Below are 26,278 nucleotides of genomic sequence, written 5' to 3' on the forward strand. Positions count from 1 at the left end.
CTCAGCAGAGATTGGAGGAGGCCTCAAAAGGGGTCAAATCCTGTCAGAAATGGCAGAAGAAGAGGACCTGAAGCCTTTCTTGGAAACATAGCTTGTGTCTTGTGGTTGTTCCAAATTCTGGCCTGAAATGGAGGAAGATGGGCCTGGAGGGACACAGACAGGGAAGCCACAACCAGAAAAATGAAATTTTATTGGAAACACAGCACCCCTATCTCTTCCCATCCTTTCCACCTGCTTCACAGCACTCAGACTGATGCCGCCCAAGGAGCCAAAACAGTGGAGCTACATGAGGGCCTGCTGCACAGGCTGCAGAGCTCAGGCAGAGGAGAAGGAAGATGGGGGATGGGTAATGGTAGTAGTGGCAGTGGTGTCAGCGTCAGTTCATTGTGGTTTTTCTCAAGCCACACAAATGGGTGAATGCTGCTGAGTTGGAGGGGCTTCAGCTATGTTTTGCTTGGCATTCCTCAGTCTTTTTGGGGGAGTGAGCCTTGGGTGGGGTGACAGGCTGGGATGGGGAAAAGGAGGCTGCCAAGCTTCAAAAGGCGTTCTTGCTGTTGCAACTATGATCACATCTCAGTTGGCCAATGAACTATGGGTAGAGGGAAAGGAGAGATAGAGCATGGGGCCAGACATCAAGATGTCAGCATGAGAACCAAGGAAGGTATTTACCAGAGCAAAAGGAATTTCCCACAATATCCGGAAACTGCATTGGGCAATGTGACCTGATCTAATTGGAAGGAAGGGGAATTTGAACTTTAACTATACAGGTTAGCACGAGAAATATCTAGATCTGATTTTCACTTCAAATGTGCTAAAAGAATGTACTCAATAAAGGTTTGCATGAAGAGATCAGATTGTCTGGACCGTGCTTGCTTTGGTTGGGTTGGTCAATCGGAACCTTGAAAGAGGCATTGACGGCATTGGAAATAGAGCATGGTGAGTGGGGTTGTAGTGAGTCTGCAGTGGTGAACAGCTTGAGGAATGAGGACACCGCATGTGGGAGAAGGGGCGAGCTACAAGGAGACAATCATCTCCCAATGATTGGATGCCACCAGGAGCGCTAGAAGAGTGTGCCCACTTGCGATGGAATGCTGTTGTTGAATCCACATCCCCTTCCTTTCCTCCCTTTACTTTCTGCATGAGGCTTATTTTGTTACTGAATAAATAGGATATTTGAAGTAAGGAGGCTGCTACAAGCACCATTTTGCTTTTGCAGAGGGACAGCAGGAAGATTTTGCACAAGGTCAGCGATGACCCTGCTTAAATTTATTTCCAAATACGCAGAGCCACCAGATGTTTCAAGGGCCTTCTTTAATTGTATTTAAGTGTATCCTCTGCCTGACCCCTACGTAAAACAGATTGTCCCTGTCACAATATTTGAACTTTGAATTCCATTTCCACTGTTTGCCTTTCTTCATTTTACAATTGCATCTTTTTTCCTGTCACAGACTAGACACCATTTTCTCCCTCTTCATTTCTCTACCAGGGAGCCTCTTTCTGAGGTAAAATTTCTGGAACATTCACAAATGTTAGCTTTTTCTTCATTTTGGAACTGATTTTTTTTTATATTCCCCCCCCCCTTCCCACGCCCCCAGCATTATTTTCCTTGTTTCAGACAGCCATTTGGTTTTGCCAATTATTCTTGGCAAGAGAATTTGAGAAGAACTGTATATATTGAACTAAAGAAATAAAAACTGACAGAAATCTCTTATTTTCCTGACAGGAAAATTTTCCTTCCCTCAGGAGGCCCTGTAGCTTTTCTCTGACATGCAACCAATGAGAAGTCTCTTTACTGCTACTCCCATGCCCATCATCCCTGCCCTCCACCTCCCCTCAAGGTGTGCTCTTCTTTCCCGCTCTTGGGGAGGGGGGGGCGAAATCCTGGGACTTTGCCCAGAATCTTCCAGGGGTTGCCCTCCGCCAAGACAAGGGAATTCTGAGCGCTTCCCCATTAGGCCGTTGGAGAGCGAAGGTCACAAAGGGAGTGACATCACAAACGCTTGTCGCTCTAGGACGACCCACTCGCTCCCCTTAACCCTTGGAGCTCCGCAGGAGAGGCTGCGGGAGAGTCTCCGGACGTGACCCGGGTGAGGGGGAGCTCTTTCTGTGCAAAAAGAGGCGGAGGAGGGGAGACCCGCGCCCGACCCTCCTGCGGGTTCAACCCAGGATCCCATGCTCCCCAGCCGCCCTCTCCATGCAGGGCAAAGCAGCAGCAGAAGAAGAACCGAGGATCTCAGGAAGGCGGTGGAGATCCGGGGTCCCTTCCCGCCCCGTGTCCGGGGAAGAGCCCGAGGGTCGGCCTTGCGGAGGCCCAGCAGGAGAGGAGAGAAGGCGGGTGGAGGAGGCAGGATTCGCACCAGGCTCCCCGAGGGTCCTATCCTGTCTCCTGTGGGGGAGAGAAGCGGGGCGGCCTCTCCAGCTGCCTCCTTCCCTGCGCTTGGGTGAGCCCTTGGGGCTCCGGGCAGGTTGTGCGAATCTGCCTGCGTGTCAGAGGGGGACTCGGCTCTCCAAAGATGAAGAAGGGAAATAGGGCATCGTTAGCCAGGATCATTTCCTGATATTTCATTCAGTGTGAACCGATCTTCCATGCTTTGTTCACCTTTTAAGGGTTTGGCAGGTTGTGTGAATGGGGCTTGGTGGTAAATATAGATCTAGGTTTAAAAAAAGAAACCAGAAGTAGAAACAAGAAAATACATTTATTGGGCAATACAAGTCCTTAATGGAAATCTATACTGCAAACACAAAGCAAGAGAAATTCACACATATACACAAACACACAAAGTCACTTCAAACCTACACCAGATCAGAAAAATACTTCATTCCTCGCTCATGAGTGTTGCTCAATAGTTAAATCTACATTTTCTAATTCCTGGAATTAATTTTCTTTTCCATCTCAGATACACATTTTAACTTCTTGGAGTATAAAATCACCTCTTGGGGGGAAAAAGTGGATGCAGGATTGGTCCTATGAATGAAAAAGCATTTGGAGTTCCACAAGAGTCCTTGGACCCATTTGGAGTTGCATTTCAGGACAGAAGGAATGGAGACACAACTTTTAGCAAGTCAGGGAACTGGAAAAGGCCCTGGGAGCTGTGGGGAGATCTGGGAAAGAATGGGGCAGAAGATCCTCGAGGAGAAAAACATCATCAGTTCAGAAGTTCAGCCCTGGAACTTCAGGAGCCTCCAATACCAGGAGGCTGAGGGTCCCCGAGAACTTTGCAGCCGACTCCACAACTTTTGTAGGCGATGGCTGAGACCAGAAAAGCACACCAAAGCCCAGATGCTGGACCTGGTTGTTCTGGAGCAGCTCCTGGCTCTCCTTCCCCCAGAGATGGAGAGCTGGGTGTGGGAATGTGGAGCAAAGACCAGCTCTCAGGCCGTGGCCCTGGCGGAAGGCTTCCTCCTGAGCCAGGTGGAGGAGCAGAAGGAGCAGGAAAAGTTGCAGGTGAGAGACTTTCATCTAGGCAGGCCAGGAGCTGTTTGAAGGGACTAAAGTATGTGTTGAATTTTTCAACCTTCCTTACCACACTTTTCTTGGCTTTCACAATACATGGGTTTGTTTCATCAAATTTTTTAGATATCGATCCATTATCCATTTTGGAAGTTATATTTGGCACCATTGTTCCTTTCTTTCCAGCACCATTGATGTAACTGAGGGCTTTGAAGTTATGTTTGGAGAAAAAGAATCTACTTCGAGTTGTTTGATGACTATTCTATTTTTTTCTCCTGCCTTCTAAGTCCTTCAATATGGAGATCAGAGATCCTGAGGGAAGGAGGAATCCATCAAATCCCTTTCAGGAGCTGTTTTCCAGGAGGATTCCTCAGGAAGATCCAAATCAGGACACCTCAGAAGGTAAACTAAGGTCCTCCCATTCACCAGAGAAATTCTCTTTCTCATCTTATTTATGTTTCTGTCCGATAGAATACTTCTTCTTGTTTCTTTAATTATGCATTTTAAAATTCTGTCTTCCTCACAGTGAAACATAGAATGATGTGTGGTCTTTATGGTAGTGGTGAAACAGCAGATGAAACAGCTGAAACTCAAGTAAGAGTGGGAAATTTATTTCATAAGATTTATATCCTCCCTTTCCTTTGGGAAGTCAATCTAGAGTACAAACAATCTCTCCTATTTTTTCCTTTGACTTGGATATTTTCTTTTTACCTGTGCGAAACTGATAGGGGAATAGAAGATTCAAGTATTGAAACTTCAAGGTTCAATCTTCAAGATTCAGCCGGGTTAGCTTCTTCTAAAGTCTACGTTTGAGATACATTGTTTTGTTATTTCAACTCTAAGATTCTTATTAGGTTTTTTTTTTTAAGACTGGTTTTTAACCCTCTTTACATTAGCTACCCTCTCTACTTTACAACATTTAAATTTAAAAAAATGCTTCACTTGATCAGAGCAGCATTATCATATGTAACAACTGCTAAAACAGACTCATTCTTTTGCTAATTCAGCAATGTTGTTCAAAAATAACTAAATACATATTTTTAAAAAATCCTTGTGTACAATGAGTGATAAGAAGTATAAGCCTATCTGATTAAATGATTTTGCAGACTATTAAAATCTGTGGGAGGCTGGCCACATAAGGCTTGAGAACTGAGCTTCCTTTCACTGAACAGCACTGAAAGTCCTGCAGAATCAATCATTGAGAGGTTCTTGGTGGTCTCTGAGCTTGGTTGTTTTTTTTTCCAGATGTTTCATTACCAAACTAGGTAACATTTTCACTAGCGCCGATGATGTTACTTACAATAGTTTGGGTAATGAAATGTCTAGAAAGAAAAACAACCAACCTCAGAGAGCACCAAGAACCCCTCATTTCAACCTTGAGCTACAAATATTCTCCTTTATTAGAATCAATCAAGTTGATAAAATTTGCCTGAAATATTTCTTCAGTCAAAGATTTTAAGCTCTGTCCATTTTCTCAACTAAAGCTTGGAATTCGACCAAGCACAGACATTTAACTTGGCCCATAGCTTTCCTTCTGGCATTTCTAGACAATGGGACAGATCTTACAAATCCTGCTGGGACTGTTTTGTTCTTCTTTTTCTTTGTTCAGAAGGATCCTGTGTCCTTTGAGGAGGTGGCTGTGCATTTCTCCGAGGAAGAGTGGTCTCAGCTTGATGCTGACCAAAAAACATTGCATTGGGAAGTCATGCTGGAAAATTATAGGAACATGGCCTCTCTGGGTAAGGGTTTGGTACTCCATAATCAGAGAATTTGGGAAGACATTCTGTAGTTAGATGGCATCAGCTATTTCTCATCATATAAATCATCTAGGAAGGAGAAGGAAAAGATCTGGCCTTCTTTTGCTCCAAGGAAGGAAAGAGGTTAATGTCAGGGCTCTGACAATTCACCCCCATTCAAATCATGAGTCTCTAGCCGCATCTCTCTGAGTTTCTTGGCTATGGATGTGTCCCATTGGAGAATATACATCCAGGGTCAAGGGTGAGATGAATGATGTGTCTCAGAGTCGGCTGCACCGGTGTTACCTAGGTGTAGCCGACTCTGAGACACATCAGTCATCTCACCCTTGACCCTGGATGTATATTCTCCAATGGGACACATCCATAGCCAAGAGTCATTAATCATGCTTTCCAGTAAAATCTTGCGTGCCTAAAAGACCAGAGAAATATTTTTGAGTTGACACTCTGCTTTGATGCTTCCTGTACCATTTCTCATCTGCTGAATTTTAAATTCATCATATGCTTTAGCCTTCAACCTGCTAATAATCTTTATTGCTTTTCTCCCCACTCTTTCTAGCGTATCGATATCTTTTTTTATATCATGGGGACCACAATTGGATGCATATTCCAAGTGTGGTCTTACTAAAGTAATATATAGCAGTACTAGTACTTCATATGATTTTGATACTGTTCCTCTGTTGATGCAGCTGATTTTTTTTTCTGAGCCGTAAATATAGAAATTATATCGATGCTGTGCCACTGCAAGCATGAAGAACTTCAAGATATAGGAATAGTAGAATTTGGCAGAGTTCCATAAGGAAATTCATAGCACTTCCTACAATTTGATTTTCCCCTAACCTTCTTATCATTTTCATTTCTTTTTTTCTTTGAAGGTAATAATTGGCAGGAAAATGAGGATTCTGGGGAACCATTCCTAATGAATACCTCTGGAGACAGAACAGAGAAGCCTGCAATGCAGATGGAACTAGAAAGCCATGAGAGAAGCCAGTCAAATAATTGGAACGAGGAACGTTTATCTTCCATTGATGCTCCAATGCAAGACTTTCTTGCTGAATATGGAAAAATAAAGAACAAAGATTTTGGGAAAAGTACAAGACCATTCAGTGGTAAATTAGATGTAAATGAACATTATCCAACCGAAACAAAAGGAGATGATTATATATGTAGAGACAATGGAAAAAATTACAATTGGACTTTCACTCTTTCTCATGGAACTGGATCTCTTACCTCTCCTAAAATGATCCACACAACAAAGAAGCCATATAAATGCATGGAGTGTGGAAACAGCTTCAGTCGAAGGAGTTACTTTACTTCCCATAAAAGAATCCACACAGGGGAGAAGCCGTATAAATGTGTGGAGTGTGGAAAGACCTTCATTCAGAGCAGTCATCTGACTTCCCATAAAAGGATCCACACAGGGGAGAAGCCATATAAATGCCTGGAGTGTGGAAAGTGCTTTACAAATAGCAGCCACCTTACTTCCCATAAAAAGATCCACATGGGGGAGAAGCCATATAAATGTTTAGAGTGTGGAAAGGCGTTCTGTGAAAAATCATCCCTTATGAGACATAAAAGGATCCACACAGGGGAAAAGCCGTATAAATGTGTGGTGTGTGGAAAAGTCTTCAGTCAGAATAGTTCTTTTACTTTCCATAAAATGATCCACGCAGGGAAAAGACCATATAAATGCATGGAATGTGGAAAGACCTTTATTCAGAGCAGTAATCTTACTTGTCATAAAAGGATTCACACAGGGGAGAAGCCTTATAAATGCAGAGTGTGTGGAAGGGCTTTTACTAACAGCAGTGATCTTATTTCCCATAATTGGATTCATTCAGAGGAAAAGCCATATAAATGCACGGAGTGTGGAAAGACCTTTATTCAAAGCAGTCATTTTAATTCTCACAAAAGGATCCATGCAGGAGAGAAGCCATATAAATGCCTGGAGTGCGGAAAGGACTTCAGCTACCATAGTACTCTTACTTCCCATAAAAGGACCCACACAGGAGAGAAACCTTATAAATGTCTGGAATGTGGAAAGAGCTTCTGTGAAAGTGGATCTCTTACTGTTCATAAAAGGATCCACACGGGGGAGAAGCCATATAAATGTATGGAGTGTGGAAAGAGCTTCTGTGAAAGTGGGTCCCTTACTGTTCATAAAAGAATCCATACAGGAGAGAAGCCATATGAATGTGTAGACTGTGGAAAGGGGTTCTGTCAAAAAGCTTCCCTTATGAGACATACAAGGATTCACACAGGAGAGAGGCCATATATATGTCTGGAGTGTGGAAAGGGCTTTACAAATAGCAGTCATCTTAATTCCCATAAAAGAACTCACACAGGGGAGAAGCCATATAAATGCCTGGAGTGTGGAAAGGACTTTACTAATAGCAGTCATCTTAATTCCCATAAAAGAACTCACACAGGGGAGAAGCCATATAAATGCCTGGAGTGTGGAAAAGGCTTTACTCAGAGGGGTAATCTTAATTCCCATAAAAGGATTCACACGGGAGAGAAGCCATACAAGTACGCAGAGCTTGGAAAGAGCTTCAGGATGACCAATGATTTAATTCCTCATACACAGATCCATTTGGGTGAGAATCGATGTAAATTCCAGAATTGGTAAATTCTATCTATTTCCTCCTTTGTATACTGAAGCTCTAGAGGTTTTTGAGTCTGACCATTACAACCCGTAGTCCCAGGAAAATGAATTTACAAATAAAAAAAGCAATCTGGATGTGCTGTTTTAAGGTAGCTGCTCTTGCATATCCTTTTTCTTTCTTTAAGTTTATACATTCTGGTTTGCAATTGGAAATAAAAATACAAGAAAATGGGCATTTTAATTTTTTCAGATATAGTCTATGCAATTTTATGAAGATGTTTTTATTGTGTTTTTTTTACAAATGAGTCTTGGGATGGATCCACTATAATTACTCATAGCTTAAACTTTGCTTCTTTTCCTTAATCATTTGTTTTTCTCTCCTTTTCTCATTCCTTAATAAGTTTACAGTTTATCAGAGGACCTTGAACTTCTCTGTCTTCACAAAATATTAGAAATGTTGCAGCAGAGATTCTGGGAATTGAAGCAATACGAGGGGAATTCAAATTCTATTGGTATACAGCATGGGATGGAACGTGATATTGCATTTTCCCACTGAATAATTCTGATATTAAAAGTGACAACTAAGGATTTGTGTTTTAAATTTTGCATAATTTTCCCTCTGTTTTCTGTCTCATCCGAAGTTAGGGATACTCAGTGGAATGAGAATGAAAGTAACTCCAATGTGCTGACTTTGCAAATGATCAAGCAAGAAGGGGCACCTTTGGAAATCAGTGAGGATCAAAACAACATGAAATCAAGAAACATTATTACAAAAAACTATTTCAGTTCCTCCTGTCCAAATAGTCAGAAATGAGAATGGGAACTTCCTCTGGGATATGAAGATATCTAAAAAAACCAATTCAATTCGCACCCATAGTGTAGAATTGAAACCTGAAGCAACCAGTATGAATGCAGAAGCATGGAATCTTTTTCAGTCAAAAGTCTCTCATGATGCAGGAATATTGTCACATATGTATAAGTATAGAGTGTAAAGGGCTTCAGGATGAAGAAGAATTTTCACAAAGGTCTCAGAGTGACAAGAAGCCCACGAAATATACAAAAAGCTTTTTTAAACATTAGGGACTTATTTCTTTCGTATGTGGACTAAGATATCTACATTTGATTTCAATAAAGTTAATTAAACATCAATGGCATGGTTACTTTCCAGGTATGTATTAAAATACTTTTCAGCTGCATTAGTAAAAAGTAGGATTTTAACTTTGTACACTAAAACAGTTTAAATGTGTACAATAAAGCAGTTTTTGTGGGGGGAAATGCTGTCTATGTGCCATATGTTTGGATTGTGTATGATAATAAGAAAAACCCTAACAATTACCCATGAAATTTTTTGGAAGGATTTCAGTGGGAGACAAATTTCAGGGTTTTGGAGGTTCCTGCTGGTTTGAAGCTTCAAATGTTGCTCTTGGATGGTTCTGGGTCAAACTAAAAAAGTTACTATTTCCATTTTGGTGTCCTTTTTTTAATTAGAGAAGTGGAACTCAGATTGTCATAAAGAACTAAAAATGGATGGAGAAGTTAAATCCATTCTTTTTAAATGGAGCTTTTAAACCACTTTTACCTTTCATTTCAAATTGTTTGTTTTACTAATTGTAGCTAAATCTCTTTTTTGTTTGCCTTGTCACTTCCAGATGCAGAGTAATCTCTTCAAATCACTGGAGTTTTCAGTTCTTTCCACCTAACACAAAATTTATACTTTTTTTCTATTTATTCATAATGTAAACATTCTAGTGACCTTAATTTCTTCAAACTGTCTTCCCCGTCACATTTCCTGAGATGGATTACCTATTCAATCTGTTTTTAAAAAATGGTTTTTTTCTCCTGAGATATCTGAGATTTATATTCCTTTTCCACTGTTTTCCTTCATTTTATAATTCCAAATTTTCTCCAGTCACCAATAAGACACCGTTTTCCCTCCTTCATTTCTCCACTATGGTGCCTTGTGAGGTAAAATTCTGAAAGATCCATCAGTTTGTCCTTTTTCTCCATTGTGGGAACGGTTTTCTTTTGATATTTCTTTTCTTTCCAGCATTACTTCCGATATCACAAATTGCCACTTGGTTAATCTTTGGCACCCAGAGCCATGAATATGAGAAGGGCAGCTATACATATTGAATTAAAGAAATAAAATCTGATAGAAATCCCCGTTTTCCTGAAACGAAAAATTTTCCTCTCTCATGAGATGCTGCCATCTTTCTCTGAGAGGCAACCATTGAGAGTCCTTTCCTCCTATTCCCATGCCCATCATCCTCGTGCTCTCCCCATTCCCAAAGATACGGTCTTCTTTCCCGCCCTTTCAGGGAATCCTGATGCTGTGCGCAGATTCCTCCAGGGGTGTCCTCCGTCAAGAGGTAACGTCAAGCGCTTCCCTATTGGCCCACGGAGGGCAAATGTCACGGCTGGCTTTCCAGAGGAGGCTGCAAAGGGAGTGACATCACAAACGCTTGCCACTTTAGCACACTGCAACTCCTGGAGCTCCACAGGAGGCAGAGAGGCTGCGGAAGAGTCTGGCGGGGGGAGACCCAGACGTGCGGGAGGGGCTTTTCCCGTGCAAAGGAAGGAGGAGGGAGAGACCCTTGTTCGGCCCTCCTCCGTCTTCAACCCCGGGTCCCATGCTCATCAGCCGTCCTCTCCATGCAGGGGGAAGCAGGGATACCGTCCCGCCCCGTGTCTGGGGCAGAGCCGAGTTGGGGGAGGGGAGGGTCAGCCTTGCGGAGGCCCAGCAGGAGATGAGAGAAGCCGGGCGAGGAGGAGGCAGGATTCGCACCAGGCTCCCCGAGGGCCTGATCCTGTCTCCGGAGGGGGAGAGAAGCGGGCCGGCCTCTCCAGCTGCCTCCTTACCGGCCCTGCTTGGAGGGGACCTTGGCCCTTCGCTGGGATGATTCCTTTGGGGCAGGCTGTGTGAATCTGCCTGCATGTCAGAGAGACACCGCTCTCCAAAGGACACCCTGAAAAAGGGAAATGGGGCATCCTTAGCCATGATCATTGACTTGCATGGTTTGTTCACCTTTTGGGGGTTTACAGGTTGTGTGGACCCTGCTTTGTGCTGAAAGTAAATTGTGAAGAAAAAGAAATAGAAAATGCATTTATTGAGTGTTAGAATTTAAATATAAAAAGAACTTGGAGAAGAAGATTGGAAGTTAAAAGCCTTTCATTTGCCATCCCCCAACACACCCCTTAGCAACCTCTTTTCCCTGAAAGTCTATGGAGATTTTCAGTCATCCAGGTCATGGTTGTCCCAAATGTACTCTTTCAAGGGGCAACTGGACTTTCTGGTTTTTCTTTGAAGACATTTCACTTCTCATCCAAGAAGCTTCCTCGGCTTAGGAAACTTCTTGGATGAGAAGCGAAACGTCTTCAAAGAAAAAACAGAGAGTCCAGTTGCCTCTTGAAAAAGCACCTTTTGGACTCTATCCCCTGAATGAACGAACATACAATTCTATCATTTAGAGTAGCACCTCACTTGCTCCATCAAACTCCTAGATTAAGTAAAAACGCCAGATGCCTTCATAATAATCTACACCTAGGATCTTGGATTTAACATATCCTCGGGAATCACAATCAAAGCCTAGGGTAGGAACCTCAATCTGCATATCTAAACATCAAAGCCCACTTGTCATAATGTACACTTCTAGTAGTAAGTCTCCAGTGTTGTAGATGCAAAAACTACCATAGGAATTCATTGACTTGCTTAACAATTGTATGGGTCCTTGGTGCTCTCTGAGCTTGGTTGTTTTCTTGCAGATATTTCATTATCAAATGGTGGTGGTCCTTTTTGCAACTGCCAGAGTTGCTTAATGACCACTATAAAAAGAGAGTACCATTGGGTTGGTTGTGTGGATGCCTTGACTGTCATGACTTACAATAGAAATTGCAGGCTCCGTCATGGTTGTAAGTTGAAGAATAGCCTCACTGAACTTGTAAAAAAAAACATTTTTCTGAGTCTGATCTGCGCAACTGGCAGCCCCAAAGTGAATTTAGCAATTGAAACTAAAATAATGGATACATGTTCTTCTAACAACGAATAGTTGCTTTTTGTCATCTTAACCATCAACAATATTTAATATCAATAAGAGAAAATATGTTTTTCTTAAGTTTACATTTATCTCCTTTTTCTTTATTTCATCTCAAGTTAGGGAAATTCAGGAGAATGCGAATGAAAATGACTTGATTGTGCTAGCATTGCAAACAATGAAAGAAAGAAGTTCTTTGGAAATCTGTTGAGACCAAAATAAAATAATCGGACAGTAACAAAAACTACTCAGAAATGACAACAGGAGCTCCCCTTAGATTATGAGGATACCCCCCGAATAATCCACATCCATGGTGAAGAAATAAGATCTCAGTCAACCAGTATGAATGGAATATTTTTCAGTCAGAAGGCCTCTCATGATGTGATAGGTCCCAGAGATGTAGTGTGTGTGTGTGTAAAAAACTTCAGGGTGAAGAATTTCACAAAACAAGCCAGGATAACAAAAAACAAACAAACAAACCAAACGCACGGGCAAGATTTCAAGCGTTAGAGCCCCCCTTTCCCTCTTCCCATGATATGACCAGGGTTAAGTAAAAGCCAACGTTTTCTTTAAGTAAAATTAATTAAATATCAATGGTGCATTTACTTGCCAGACATGTATAAAATTCTATTAAAAATTATTTAACAAAAATATTTGGAAGGATTTTGGAGAGGGGGGAAATCTCAGGTTTTCAAAGTTTCATGCTGGTTTGAAACTTAATTTAAAAACTGCTGATGGCTGATTCTGGGTTAAACTGAAGAAGAATAAGTGGGTTGAAAACAAAAAAGTTAACTTCATTCTTTTAAAATTGATTTTTAACCACTAATTTTCCTTCATATAATTCTGTGTTTTGGCAATTGTAGTTAAACTAGTACTTCTCAGAGGTGGACTGAGGATCCCTCAATCCAACTTCTGCTGTGTCAAATTAAGATCTGAGTCAACAAGTATGAATGCAGAAGCAGGGAATTTTTTTGGTTAAAGACCTCTTCTGATGTGATGACAGATGTCAGTGTCTAGAGTGTGTGCAAAAAGCTTCAGTGAACAATTCATCTTTCAAAGAAGGCCAGAATGAACAGAAGCTGACAAAATGCAGGGGCAAAAGATATTTTTCAAACTTTAGGGCCCTATTACTGCCTTTTTCTGGTGTGCTAGGAACTTAGAAAAAGTATAAAAGTAATTTAAATAAAACTAAATATCAGTGGTATGGTTACGTGCTAAACATGCATAAAATTCCTTCTCTTTGTTACATTAAAAATTACCGTACTAACCGAATAATTTTTTGGGATGGCTTTTGGGGGGGGGCCATATTTCAGCTTTTGCTGGGTTGAAGTTATTTTTCAAATATGGCTTATTAAAGGTTCTGTGTCAAACTGGAGGAAAAAAAATAACATTAGCTCCATTTTTTTCAAATTGATTTTAACCACTTTTCCATCCTTTTAAATTCTTTATTTTGCTCACTGTAGCTAACTGCTTTGTGAGTCGTTGTCAACTCGAAATGTGGTTGAATCTTTTCAGACCAATGGAGTCTTCAGCTCTTATTTAGCTTTTTTATTTTATTTTTCTCTTTTTATTTATAGTCTGATGATATACCCTGCATTAAATTATCCAAAGGGCTCATGTTTCTTCTGGTGAATTTCCTATCAATCATAATGTAAAAATGGTTTTTCCCTCGTCATAGTTTAACTTTATATTCCTTTTTCACAATCTTCCTTTCTTAATTTTGTAATTCCACCTTTTCTCCAGTCAAAGATGAAAGGCCATTTTCCCCTCTTCATTTCTGAATTTATGGAGCCTCATTATGAGGTAAAATTTCTGGAATATCCATCGGTTTCAGCTTTTTCTCCATTTTGGAACTGGTTTCTTTTTCTTTTACTTCAGAGTCTTTCTGTGGGCACAAAACATGGATCACCCGGGGTGTTCATCAGAAGAGGCAGTAGGGTTCTCTACCCTTTCTAGTCCCCCAATTCACTGTGAGGTTCAGGGAATAATTTGTGAAGGGCAGCTATATGTGTTGAATTAAAGAAATCAATAAATAAAAATCATTTTCCGATTGTAGTTTCTCTGCCTGTGTCCATCTTCCTTCACTTAAATTCACAACAACTGCAAGACACAAGCTGGATTTTCCCAGAGATCCTCCTGGTCCTCGCCCGGCTGTTTCTGACAGGATTTGGACCCTTTTAAGGCCTCCTCCAATATCTGGGGAGTCTTCAGGGCGGCTGTTCTTGAGGGAGGTGACTTCAAATCCTCCAAAGAGATTTTTCATCTCCACAAACGTTTCCTGGACAGGAAGGAGAGGAAGATGGAGAAAGTGCCGCCTCTGGAGACAATGAAGCTATTGAGAGAGGCTTTCCTCCTATTCCCAAGCCCGATCATCCCCACCCTCTCCCTTCCCCTCAGACGCGCTCCTCTTTCCCGCCCTTTCTATAAACCTGGGGCTTTGCCCGAAAATCCACCAGGGGTCATCCTCTGCAAAGGAACATCAGGCGCTTCCCCATTAGTCCACTGGATGGCGAAAGTCACGGCTAGTTTTCCAGAGGGGGCTCCGCAGGAAGTGACATCACAAAGGCTTGGCGCTCTAGGAAGCCGAACTCGCTCTCCTGAAAATCTTGTCACTCGGCAGGAGATGTGGGACAGTCTTGTGTGAGATGCAGACGTGCTCCGCGTAAGGTGAGTGGCTCTTCCCAGGTCCCATGCTCCCCAGCCGGCCTCTCCATGCGGAGACCCCGAGTGGGGGGAGGGAAGGGTCGGCCTTACGGAGGCCCAGCAGCAGAGGAAAGAAGCCGGGCATGGAGGAAGCAGAATTCGCACCAGGCTCCCCGAGGGTCCGATCCTGTCTCCGGAGGGGGAGAGAAGCGGGCGGCCTCTCCAGCTGCCTATTTTCCGGCCCTGCTCCGGGGACCTTCGCTTGGATGAGCCGCTTGGGGCGCCGGACAGGTTGGGTGAAGGTGGCTCAGGGGCTGAATTCCACATTCTAATTCTTGGAGTTGATTTTTCTTTTCATCCCAGAAACTCGAAGCCATTTGAAATCTTTGCAAGCCAAAATTTTCTCGTGGGCGGGAAAAAAAGAGCAGGATAACTTGCAGGGATGAATCCTGCGGCCCCAGAAATGGTCCTGTGAAGAAAAAAGCATCTGGAGATCCACAAGAGTCCTTGGACCCATTTGGAGTTGCTCTGCAGAAGAGAGAAAGGATGGAGACACAACCTTTTGCAAAGGAGGGAAACGGAAAAGGACCGTCAGCTGTTCAGCCTGGGAAGGGTGGGGAGATCTTGACAAGACCTGGGCAGAAGATCCTGGAAGAGGAAACCATCCTCCCTTCAGAAGTCCAGCCCTGGAACTTGATCCAATACCAGGAGGCTGAGGGCCCCCGAGGACTTTGCAGCCGACTCCATTACTTTTGTAGGCGATGGCTGAGACCAGAAAAACACACCAAAGCTCAAATGCTGGACCTAGTTGTTCTGGAACAGCTCCTGTTCCTTCTGCCCCCAGAGATGGAGGCCTGGGTGAGGGAGTGTGGAGCAGAGACCAGTTCCCAGGCGGTGGCCCTGGCTGAAGGCTTCCTCCTGAGTCAGGGGGACGACCAGAAAGAGCAGGTCAAGTTGCAGGTGAGAGACTTTAGGGAGCTCAAAAGAGAATACAGAATGTATTTGAATACTTTGCCTCTTCTTCCCAAACTTCTCTGACCTTCATAATATATGGTGATGTCCCACCAATTCTTGTAAGACGTTGTTCCATTGTTTTCTCACTCCACGACACAGATGGATATTGTGGGCTTTGAGGTTGTGTTCCAAATATAGGAATCCACTTTATGTCATGTGATGTTGATTAATTCTGCATCTTTTTTCCTTCCCCCTATTTGAAGTGCTCCACTGTGGAGATCAGAGATTGTGAGGGAAAGAAGAATCCATCAAATCCCCCTCAGGAGCTATTTTTCAGGAGGATCCCTTGGGAAGATCCAGGTCAGGACACCTCAGGAGGTAATCCAAGATCCTCCGATTACCTCCAATTACCCATCTGTCTTACCTTCTTTTCTTCAGTAATATACCTCCTCTTGTTTTGTTAAATATACATTTTAAAATTATTCCTTACAGAGAAACAAAGAATGAAGTTTTCTGGTTTTTACGATGGAGCTCAAGCAGTGGTTGAACCTCCAAATCAAGTAAGAAAGGGAAAAAATGTTAGATTTGTATTCTCCCTTCAGGAAATGAAATGGGTGTGCAGAGTTCTCTCTCCTTCTATTGTTTGTACTGTGTTATTTTTGTGTTCCTATGTGACATGGACAGTGTAACAGCAGGTTCAAGTTGCTGTCAGCCAGTTTAACTTCCTCTGTAGACTATCAATGGGACACAATAGTTTGTCATTTCTACCCTCAGATTCTGTTTAGGAATTCTTTTTTTTAATGACCACAGCTTAACTGCTTTTGCTAGGTACCCCTGCAACTATGAGTTTAGAAGTAATTTTTTAGAATTGCTTCAGGTGATAGGAATAAATGTATAACAGTGGTAGTAACTGCTAGAGACCCATTCTCTTTCTACTTTTTTGATTTGGAGTTGTGCAAGGCTCATGAAAATAACCAAAGTCTCAAAAATTTATATAAAATGTTCTATCGTTGACATCTAGCACCGGCAAGATTGGCTAAAATTTATCGAAATCTAAAGTAAGAGTGTTGGAAATGCAAAAAGAAACCTGGTACGTTCTTTCACATGTGGTGGACTTGCCCAAAAGCAAAAAAAATCTGGAATAAGATACAGATCTGGCTACAGGAAATAACAAGTCTAAAGATAGTACCCAAACCTGAAATGTTTTTATTAGGGATAAACAAAGAATATACGAAAGAGGATGAATGTCTAATGATACATATCTTAAAATCGGCTAGGATACTATATGCTCAAACTTGGAAATTAGATAGTACACTCACAGATGACATGATTATAAAAAAAATAATGGATTGCGCCAGAAATGAATAAATTCACAATGGAATTGCAGGAGAGAGAAAATAAAGAATTCTATATGGCCTGGGAAAAGTGGTATGTCTGGTTAGAAAATATAATGCAAAAGTAGAAGCTTTAAAGTATAATTGTAAATAAGTGTATGTATGTATAGCAGAATGGTATAACTGATGTCACAAAAACTGCAAAAATGTATATAGAATTTGTTTTTTTAAAGGTGAAAATTTAATAAACTTTATTATAAATTAAAAAAATAAGAAAATAACTAAAGATTCACTTTGCCACATTGCCACCATTTTTAAAAAGCCTTGTTCATAGCCACTAGTTCAAAAAATAAGTAAGTCATATTAAAAAATAAAGCAGAATTTTAAAATCCAAAGAGAATGGCCACGTAGAGTATGTATCTTTGGGCTACAAAATAATTTCCAATCCTCTTGATTTGTGCCTGCATTAGGAAAACATTCCTCCTTTGCAATTGCTGAGAAATGACCTTTGCAGAGAATTATCTCTTCTTTCTTTTCTCTCATTCAGCCAGTGGCTCAGACTACTCGATCAATTAATGATAGAATGATAGATCAATTGACCCAGAAGCTGGATTACTTTACTGAAAGGCACTGTAAATTCGGCAGAAATCAATCAACTTGATAAAACTTGACCCAAATATTTTTCAGTCAAATTTTCAGAATTGTCCATTTTCTCACCTAAAAATAGGACTTGTGTGAATCACAGCCATTTAATTTAGTGCATATCTTTGATTTGGGAACTTGGGAACAATGGAACAGAATAACTGAAATGATAGGGATCTTGGAGGTCTTCTAGTCCAACCCCCTACTCAGACAGGAAGCCCTATAACATTTCAGATAAATGGCAGTGCAATTTCTTCTTAAACACCTCCAGTATTGGAGCATCGACAATTTCTGGAAGGAAGTCATTCAACTAATTAATTGTTCTCACTGTCAGGACATTTCTCTTCAGTTGTATGTTAGTACTGTCCTTGGTTTGTTTCCATCCAGTGCTTCATGTCCCACCTTCAGGTGCTTTGGAGAATAGGTTGGCCTCATGTTCTTTTTAGCAACACCTTAGATATTGCAACACTGCTATCATGTCATTTGCAGTAATTCTTTTCATTAAACTAGACATACCCAATTCCAGCAAACATTGTTTATATTTTTACCCTCCAAGGTCCTAATCATTTTGGTTGCTCTTTTCTGCACCGTTTCTAGAGTCTCAAGATCTTTTTTACCTCTGGCAAGCAAAACTAAATGTAATATTTCAAGTGTGGTCTTATCAAAGCATTATAAAGTGGTACTAACATTTCACGTGAACTTGATTCTATCCCTCTCTTAATGCTGCCTATGATTGAGTTGGGTTTTATTGGCAACTGTAGCACACTCCTGACTCTTGTTTAAGTGATTGTCCACTAGGACTCCAAGATCCCTGTTGCACTTTCTACTGTTGAGCCTATTCTATGTAGCACCTTACATTTCTCACCATTCATTCTCATTTTGTTAGATGGTGCCCAATGTGTCGATCCTTCTATATCTCAAGCTTATCTTCTGAAGTGTTGCTATTCCTGTCAATTTGGTCTTGTGTGAAAATTTGATGAGATCCCCTTCTATCCTTTTGTCTAAATCATTGATGAAGATGAACGATCTTGCGAATCCTCCTGTTCTTTTTTCCATGTTCAGGAGTGTCCTGTGTCCTTCGAAGAGGTGGCTGTGTATTTCTCTGAGGAGGAATGGTCTCAACTGGATCCTGACCAAAAAGCACTGCATTCGGAAGTCATGCTTGAAAACCATAGGAACGTGATCTCTCTGGGTAAGAGTTTTCTAGTCCCCAAACAAGAGTTCAAGAAGACTGATTATAGTTAGTTTTTTTTTATTAAAAAGTCGCTAATCAGATATCGTCTCCTTGGAGGGAGAAGGAAAGGATCTGGCCTTCTTGTACTCCAAGGAAGGAAAGAGTCAGTGTCTCTTTGCTTACATGCTTTCTGTTAAAAGCATTCTCCCAATCCAATTCATAAACAAAGGCCTCATGCAGTGTGATTCAGAGCATCCTAGGCTACAGGTAATCCATGAGTTATGACAGTTCACTAAGTCAGGGGTCCCCAACCACCGGGCCGCGGACCGGTACTGCTCTGTGGATTATTTTGTACCGGGCCGCAAAGAAAATAAATGGCGGCTTTCTTCGCCTTCGGTGAATGCTGCTGGGATCAGGGATCAAGGACACAAATGAAAGAAAAGGAGGGAGGAAGCAACCAAAGCCTGTCCTACTCTCCGGCTCAGTGGCTTCGGTTTCCTCCCGCCTCGTTCCTCAGTCGCTCTCTCGCTCCTCCACCAGCCCAGGAAGAAACTGCTTCAAAGAAGCCGGCAGGGTGGCTTTTGCTGTCGGCGCAGCTCCTCCGAAGCGCCCGTTCACCCCCACCCCGCCGCCCGCGGTTCAATCCAGCGCTCCGTTCTGCCTGCCTGCCTTCGTTTCTGGTGGTTTCGGAGCAGCTTCGGCTGAGAAAAAGAGGCGAATAGTTATTATTCTTAGCCAAAGCTGCTCCGAAACCACCAGAAACGAAGGCAGGCAGGCAGAACGGAGCGCTGGATTGAACCGCGGGCGGCTGGGAGGTGGTGAACGGGCGCTTCAGAGGAGCTGTGCTCCGAAACCACCAGAAACGAAGGCAGGCAGGCAGGCAGAACGGAGCACTGGATTGAACCGCGGGCGGCGGGGTGGGGGTGAACGGGCACTTCGGAGGACAGGAAAAGCCACCCTGCTGGCTTCTTTGAAGCAGTTTCTTCCTGGGCTGGTGGAGGAGCGAGAGAGCGACAGAGAGAGGAACGAGGCAGACACCTGAGGGATGAGGCTGAGGGAGGGAGGGAGACACCTGAGGGATGAGGCTGAGGGAGGCAGGGCCGAGAGGCGGGGCTTCTCAGCCGTCCTGCAGGGACTTGTCCTGAGCTGCGGAGACAGCCGTGGGCCGCCACCGCCCAGTGCTCAGTTTTGAAGGCGCTCCTCAGCCCGGCGTAGTTGCTGAATCTGCAGCTGAAACCCTCCGTTTTAAATGTCCCAATAGAAGAGAATATCTGTCGCTCAGGGTTGCAATGAGGAGGCATTGGCGCTCCATGAACTTGGTGGTTTGCTGGCAGATGTTTTATTACCCAACTAGGTAACAACATCAGATGTTACCTAGTCAGGTAATGAAACGTCTGCAAGCAAACCACCAAACTCGGACTCCCCCCCCCCTGAAAAAGTTTTTCTGCGTGAAACTGGTCCCTGGTACAAAAAAGGTTGGGGACCACTGCACTAAGTGACTGTTCTAAGTTACAACCTAGCCCTGCCTCAAGTACTTAAGACCTGGTCCTGAAATTATAAATCTTGCAGCACAACGGCTGTCATTCACACTTATTAATGACAGCAGAGGACCTCTAATGTTCTCACTATCTATACCCCCACCCTGCTGAGACATTGTGACGATGTAGTGAGACGTCGGTTCCTTTGCCAGCTTTGGTGCATTTTCAGAAAAAGGAGGTCTAAAGTAGTGACAGAAACATGAGATTAGTGATGGCACTCTCACAACTTCCGAGGGCAAGCTGTTCCATTGGTTGATTGTTCTCACTGTCAGAAAGTTTCTCCTTATTTGCAGGTTAAATCTCTCCTGGATCAGTTTCCATCCATTATTCCTTGTCTGTCCTACAGGTACTTTAGAAAATAGCTTGACCCCTTCCACTCTCTAGCAGCCCCTCAAATATTCGAACACTGCTGTCATGTCTCCCCTGGTCCTTCTATTCACTAGACTAGCCATGCCAGTTCCTGTAACTGTTCTTCATATGTTTTAGTGTGTAGTCTCCTAATCATCCTGGTTGCTCTTCTCTGCACTTTTTCTAGAGCCTCAACATCTTTTTATAGTATGGTGACCAAAACTGAATGCAGGATTCTAGGTGTGGTCTTACTAAGGATTTATAGAGTGGTATTAGTTCTTCACTTGATCTTGATTGTATCCCTCTGTTAATGCAACTTAGGATTACATTAGTTTTTTTGGCTGCCGCTGCACACTGCTAGCTCATATTTAGCTGGTTGTACACTAAGACTCCAAGATCCCTCTCACAGTTACTGCTATTGAGCCTGGTTTCACCCAGTCTATACGTGTACTTTTGGTTTTTCTTGCCAAAGTGTAGGATTTTACTTTGCTCTACATTGAATTTCATTTTCTTAGATAGGGCCCAGTGTTCTAGTCAAGATCCATCTGGATCTTGAACCTATCTTCTTGGGTGTTAGCTATTCCTGCCAGCTTAATATCATCTGTAAATTTGGTAAGTTCCCCTTCTATTCCCTCATCTAAGGTGATTCTATCTATCCCACTTTTTTCTAGCTTCCCAAGAAGTAGGTTGTGGTCTACTTTGTCAAATGCCTTGCTGAAGTTTAAGTATATTATGTCCACAATATTTTGCTGGTCTACTAATTTAGTCACTATGTTGAAGAGTGAAATAAGATTGGTTTGGTACGATCTGTTTTTAACAAACCCGTGCTGACTGCTAGTTATTACTTTACTTGTTTCTAGATTTTTGCTGATCTGTTTTTTTATTATCTTTTCCTGTATCTTCCTAGGTATTAGGCTATTAGTCAGATTGGTCTGTAGTTTCCTGGGTCTGTTTTTCCCCCCTTTTTTGAAGATGGGAACCACATTGACTTTTTTCCAGTCCTCTGGTTGTTCCTTGGTGCTCCAGGATTTTTGAAAGATGTGGTGTAGTGGTTTTGAGATGACCTCTGCCAGCTCCTTTAAAACTTTGGGATGTAATCCATCAGGTCCCAATGATTTGTGTTCATCAAGATCAGACCAATGTTCTCTTATTATTTTTTGCTTATTTTAACTTTTATTTCTAGTCTGTCTTTTACAGTTATGTTTTTGGTAGGTTGCGCTATAATTTCTTTTTGCGTGAAGACTGATGCAAAGAATGAGTTAAGCAGCTCTGCTTTCTCTTTGTTGCCTGTTACCGTGTTTCTCACATAATAAGGCCGGGCCTTATTTTTTTTTGACCCCCGAAAAAATGGCTTGGCTGTCTTTTCTGGGGTGACTTAATTCCCCCCCCCCATGCATCCTCGGGTGGGCGGGCGGCAACAGCTTCTGGAGACCTTCCGCCACCGTTGCTTTTCCTTCTCCCTTGCTGCCGCGGTGTTAGAGCAACACCGCAGCGTTTGGCGCAGCCAAGTGCGGCCAGTCAGGGCTCCTCCCTGCAACCGGAGCCCTGAGGAGACACTTGGCTTCAGGTGCTCCTGTTGCCGCCTTCCCTTTGCCTTCGAAGGCAAAGCGAATTATTTTAAAAACCTCCGCTCATCCCACCAGGGCCACACTGGAACCGTGCTGGTTGGGCAGTCGAGAAAGCGAGCCGCGGGTATTTCCTGGCTCTGCCCAGCCCGCACGGCTCCGGTGTGGCCCTGGTGAGATGAGCGGAGGTTTTTAAAATAATTTGCTTTGCCTTCGAAGGCAAAGGGAAGGCGGCGACAGGAGCGCCTGAAGCCAAGTATACCAACAACAAAAGGCAAATCCTCAAGGTGGACTGTAGGGAGGTGGCTGCATGCCCCCTGGGCTGCTTCAATGCAAGGTCCTGACCTTGCCCAATTGCAGCATCCTGCCGTTGCCGGCACGTCCTTTTCGCCGCCGCCTCCCTCTCCGACTGCGAAACTCGCATGCTTCGCCAAACGCTCTGAGCGAGGCGAGCTCTTTCATACACACACACACACACACACACACACACACACACACACAGAGACGCCGGCGTGCTCCGAGAGGCTGGCTCTTTTCTCTAGCCGAGGCTGACGTCTGACTGAATCTCTATCCCACTCCTTTATCCTCACGATGGGGTCGGCAGCGATGCTCTCTGGTGCGACCACCTCAGTTTGCCAGCCTTGCCCCGCTATGAGACGATACTGTGACAGCCGCCGCTGCCACGCTCCCTTCTCTTTCCTCACCTCTCCTCCCTTCGCCAGCAGGAACATGCGTGCCTGCTGCCACCGTCGCCGCTCCTGAGGCCGGCTAGGGAGGGCAAGCAAGCAAGGTGGCTGCGCTGTCTTCTTTTTCCCTCAGCGAAGCGCTGCCGCTTGCCGCCGCCGCCACCTGCAATGGGCGAGGAGGTGGCGGTGGAGGTGTCCCAAATGTTCCAATTCGCTAGTCTGAGCAAAGCGCGAGCACTGAGTCTCCTGATATGAAGTGCCCCACCAATGCAGGCAGCAGCATATCCAGGCATGCAACAAAGTACTTCCTAACGGCAAGCTCCCCCCCCGCCATTCCCCCCCATTTCGCATGTTTAAAAAGGGCCTTAATTTGGGGGGAGGGGCTTAATTTGATTTTATGCCAATAAATCATGCTGGGGCTTCCTATTGGTGGAGGCCGTATTGTTGGAGAAACACGGTACTTCCTTGCCGTCTTTGGTGGACTGACTGTTTCCTTGATTTCTTTCTTGTTATTTAAAGTCTTTGACTTTTGTTGCAAGACTTTGTTCGTTCTGAGCCTTTGCTTTCCTGACTTCGTCTTTGTAGATTCTGGCTGTCTGCTGATAATCTTCCTTAGTTGTATGTCTCTCTTTCTATTTTTTGTACTTGTCCTTTTTTACTTTCAATTTGTCAGAGAGATCTTTGTGCAGCCATGCTGGTTTCTTCTTGGATTTCTTGTTTTTCTTTCTTAGTGGTTTTGTGCTGGTATGGGCTTTTATGATCGTACTTTTCAGAGTTTCCCAAGATTCCTGAGTTGTTTTCCCCTTTAGGATTTTCATCCAAGGAATCTTTCCCTTCGCTCTGAGTTTATTAATATCAGCTCTTTTAAAATCTAAGAGTCTGGTATCATTATGTTCTATTGCTTAAGTTTGTGTTATATTGAATTCTAGTATGACATGGTCACTATCACCCAAGATTCCTGCAGTTTCAACTCCCTCTATCACTTCTTCCCTGTTTATAAGAATTAAGTCCAGTATGACTGTCCCTCTATTTCCCTCCTCTATCTTTTGGACAGCAAAGTTATCAGTTAGGTTGGTTAGGAACCTATTTGACTTCTCGCTTGGTGTATTATTAGTTTTCCAATTGATATCAGGGTAATTGAAGTCCCCCATTACTATTGTAATGTGTTTCATAATACATATGTTTGTTAGTTGGTTGGCAACAAGTAGATTAGGCCTCCGTTTTCTATGAACTAGAGCCTGTACCAGATCCGGCCAAAGAGCCCTTGCAAGCCAATTAGACTGTGGGACAGCAAAATTCTTGAAACTTCCCAACCTTTCCAGTCTCCGTGCAGAGCGTTTACAAACCAATGGGAGGCTTCAAGCAAGGGATTTTATTCCAAAGTTTCATCACTGAGTTCAAGGAATGGGCCGAGTGGGGGTTCCGCCCACAAGACAGAGGCCGTGGAGCAGCTACTCCAAGGTACACCAGGGAAGGAGCTTGTTTCAAAATTGTTTCAGTTCTCACAGGTCTCTGCTTAAATTAACCCATCCCAATAAATCTTAAGTTTCCTCCTAATTCCTCTTTGGATGTTTCCCCTTAACTCCAAACTGACTTAGCGTGAAATTTGCATAGAGAGATAGAGAGATGAGATGAGATATAGATAATTGTAAAGAAAGAGGTATTTTCTAATATTTCCAAAGCTCATGAATATAGAAATCATCATATCTATATCACACTACTGTAAGCATGCAAACATACAACCTAATGGAATTTCGGAGAAATCCAGAAGGAAATCCACTTGATTTTCTACAGTTTGATCTTTTTCTCTAACTGTATTATCATTTTCATTTCTCTTTTCCTTTGAAGGTAATAATGGGCAGGAGAATGAAGATTCCTATGAACTGTTCCAAGTGATAAACGCTACAGATGGAATGGAAAAGTTTGGATTTCGAATGGAATTTGAAAGCCATGAGAAAAACCAGTCAAATAATTGGAATCAGGAAAGCTCATCTTCCACTGATGCTTCAAAGCAAGACTTTATTGCCCAACAAGAAAAAATAAGGAAAAAATATATTGGGAAAAGTGTGAAGCTAATCAAAGATAAATTGCATGTAGACAAGCACTATTCAACCCAAAACAAATACAGAGATTATGATAACAGGTTCAGAAGTGGTAGCAATCCAATTTCCCATAAAAGGATCCACTCAGGAGAGAAACCATTTAAATGCATGGAGTGTGGGAAAACCTTTAATAATAGCAGTTTACTCAGAAGACACAAAATAATACACACAGGGGAGAAACCATATAAATGCATGGAGTGTGGAAAGACCTTTGCTCTGAGCAATAGTCTTACTCTCCACAAAACAATCCACACAGGAGAGAAACCATATAAATGCATGGAGTGTGGGAAAACCTTTATTCAGATCAGTGGACTCAGAAGACACAAAACAGTACACACAGGGGAAAAACCATATAAATGCATGGAGTGTGGAAAGACCTTTGCTCTGAGCGATAGACTTACTGACCACAAAAAGATCCACACAGGGGAAAAGCCATTTAAATGCATGGAGTGTGGAAAGACCTTTTCTCGAAGCCATTACCTTGCTTCCCATAAAAAGATCCACTCAGGAGAGAAACCATTTAAATGCATAGAGTGTGGAAAGACCTTTACCCACAAATGTAGTCTTATTGCCCATAAAATGATCCACTCAGGAGAGAAGCCATATAAATGCATGGAGTGTGGAAAGATGTTTACTAAGAGCAATTCTCTTACTTCTCATATCAGAATCCACCCTCAGGATAAAATACATAGCAATAGCAATTCCACTTTATATTCCACTCCACAAAGCTTTATAGCAGTCTTTGAGCAGTTTACAAAGTCAGGATATTGTCCGAAGTAATCTAGGTCCAAATTTTACCGACCTGACAAAGATTAAAGGCTGAATCAACCATGAGCCAGTCGGGACCGAACTCCTGGCTCCTGGGCAATCAGCTTGCAGCACTGCATTCTAACCAGTGTCCCACCGAGTCTATAGATTATTATGTGTATGCATATTGTGCCTTTCTGCTCTAAATGAGACAAGGTTGAATCCAACAAAGTGAAATTTAATGTGGAGAAAAGTTAAGGTTTTACACCTGGGCGGGAAAAATAGATTACATGAAACATGGCTCAAAAACTGAGAGAGACCTTGGCAGTCTGAATGGATGATCACTTAAAAACAAGTATTTTTGTTTTCATCTTGCATTCACTTAATAGGGGAAAAAAAGATAAGAGAAAGGATCCAAAAAGGATAGAAAAGGGAAAACAGGCTAAAAGTAGAAGAAATTAGAGGCCAAGAGATTAAGAGACAAAATAGTTAAAGATAAAATAAAGGGGCGGGGGGTTTCCACATGGAAATGTATTTTGTTTTTTTAGAAATATAGATTGGGGAGTTTTGAAGTTTAAAGTTTATTGGGATTTACTATTAAAAATAAATAAGCTTAATTGGAATTAAAGGGGAATAAGAACTCACTTAAGAATATTATATAATTATATGATGAGAAAAATGATGAAAGAATAAGAAATTAAGAT

At 42.6% G+C, this 26,278-nt stretch overlaps 1 protein-coding gene across 1 annotated transcript; it reads left to right on the forward strand.

Annotated features, from left to right (window-relative positions):
• The first annotated feature begins 2,032 nt into the window (after positions 1-2,032).
• Positions 2,033-26,068, forward strand: LOC113427509 (uncharacterized). The gene is made up of 12 exons (XM_087954138.1): positions 2,033-3,445; positions 3,739-3,853; positions 3,978-4,045; positions 5,061-5,190; positions 6,081-7,802; positions 8,452-8,621; positions 10,129-10,179; positions 14,878-15,444; positions 15,702-15,816; positions 15,931-15,998; positions 18,477-18,606; positions 24,574-26,068. Exons 1-12 carry the CDS (start codon positions 2,972-2,974, stop codon positions 25,605-25,607), a joined length of 4,644 nt encoding a protein of 1,547 aa, XP_087810264.1. The 5' UTR covers positions 2,033-2,971; the 3' UTR covers positions 25,608-26,068.
• The last annotated feature ends 210 nt before the right edge of the window (positions 26,069-26,278 follow it).

Source organism: Notechis scutatus, chromosome 2, assembly GCF_049901735.1.
Source record: "Notechis scutatus isolate UNSWTSFEM ecotype Mainland chromosome 2, rNotScu1.2, whole genome shotgun sequence".
NCBI lineage: Eukaryota > Metazoa > Chordata > Lepidosauria > Squamata > Elapidae > Notechis > Notechis scutatus.

Excerpts from the sequence above, each read along its gene's own strand:
- LOC113427509 (XM_087954138.1), top strand. The coding sequence starts at position 2,972 with ATGAAAAAGCATTTGGAGTTCCACAAGAGTCCTTGGACCCATTTGGAG. Across the intron at positions 7,803-8,451 it reads TCATACACAGATCCATTTGG|TTAGGGATACTCAGTGGAAT; the intron begins GTGAGAATCGAT and ends TCTCATCCGAAG. Across the intron at positions 15,817-15,930 it reads AGGTCAGGACACCTCAGGAG|AGAAACAAAGAATGAAGTTT; the intron begins GTAATCCAAGAT and ends TATTCCTTACAG.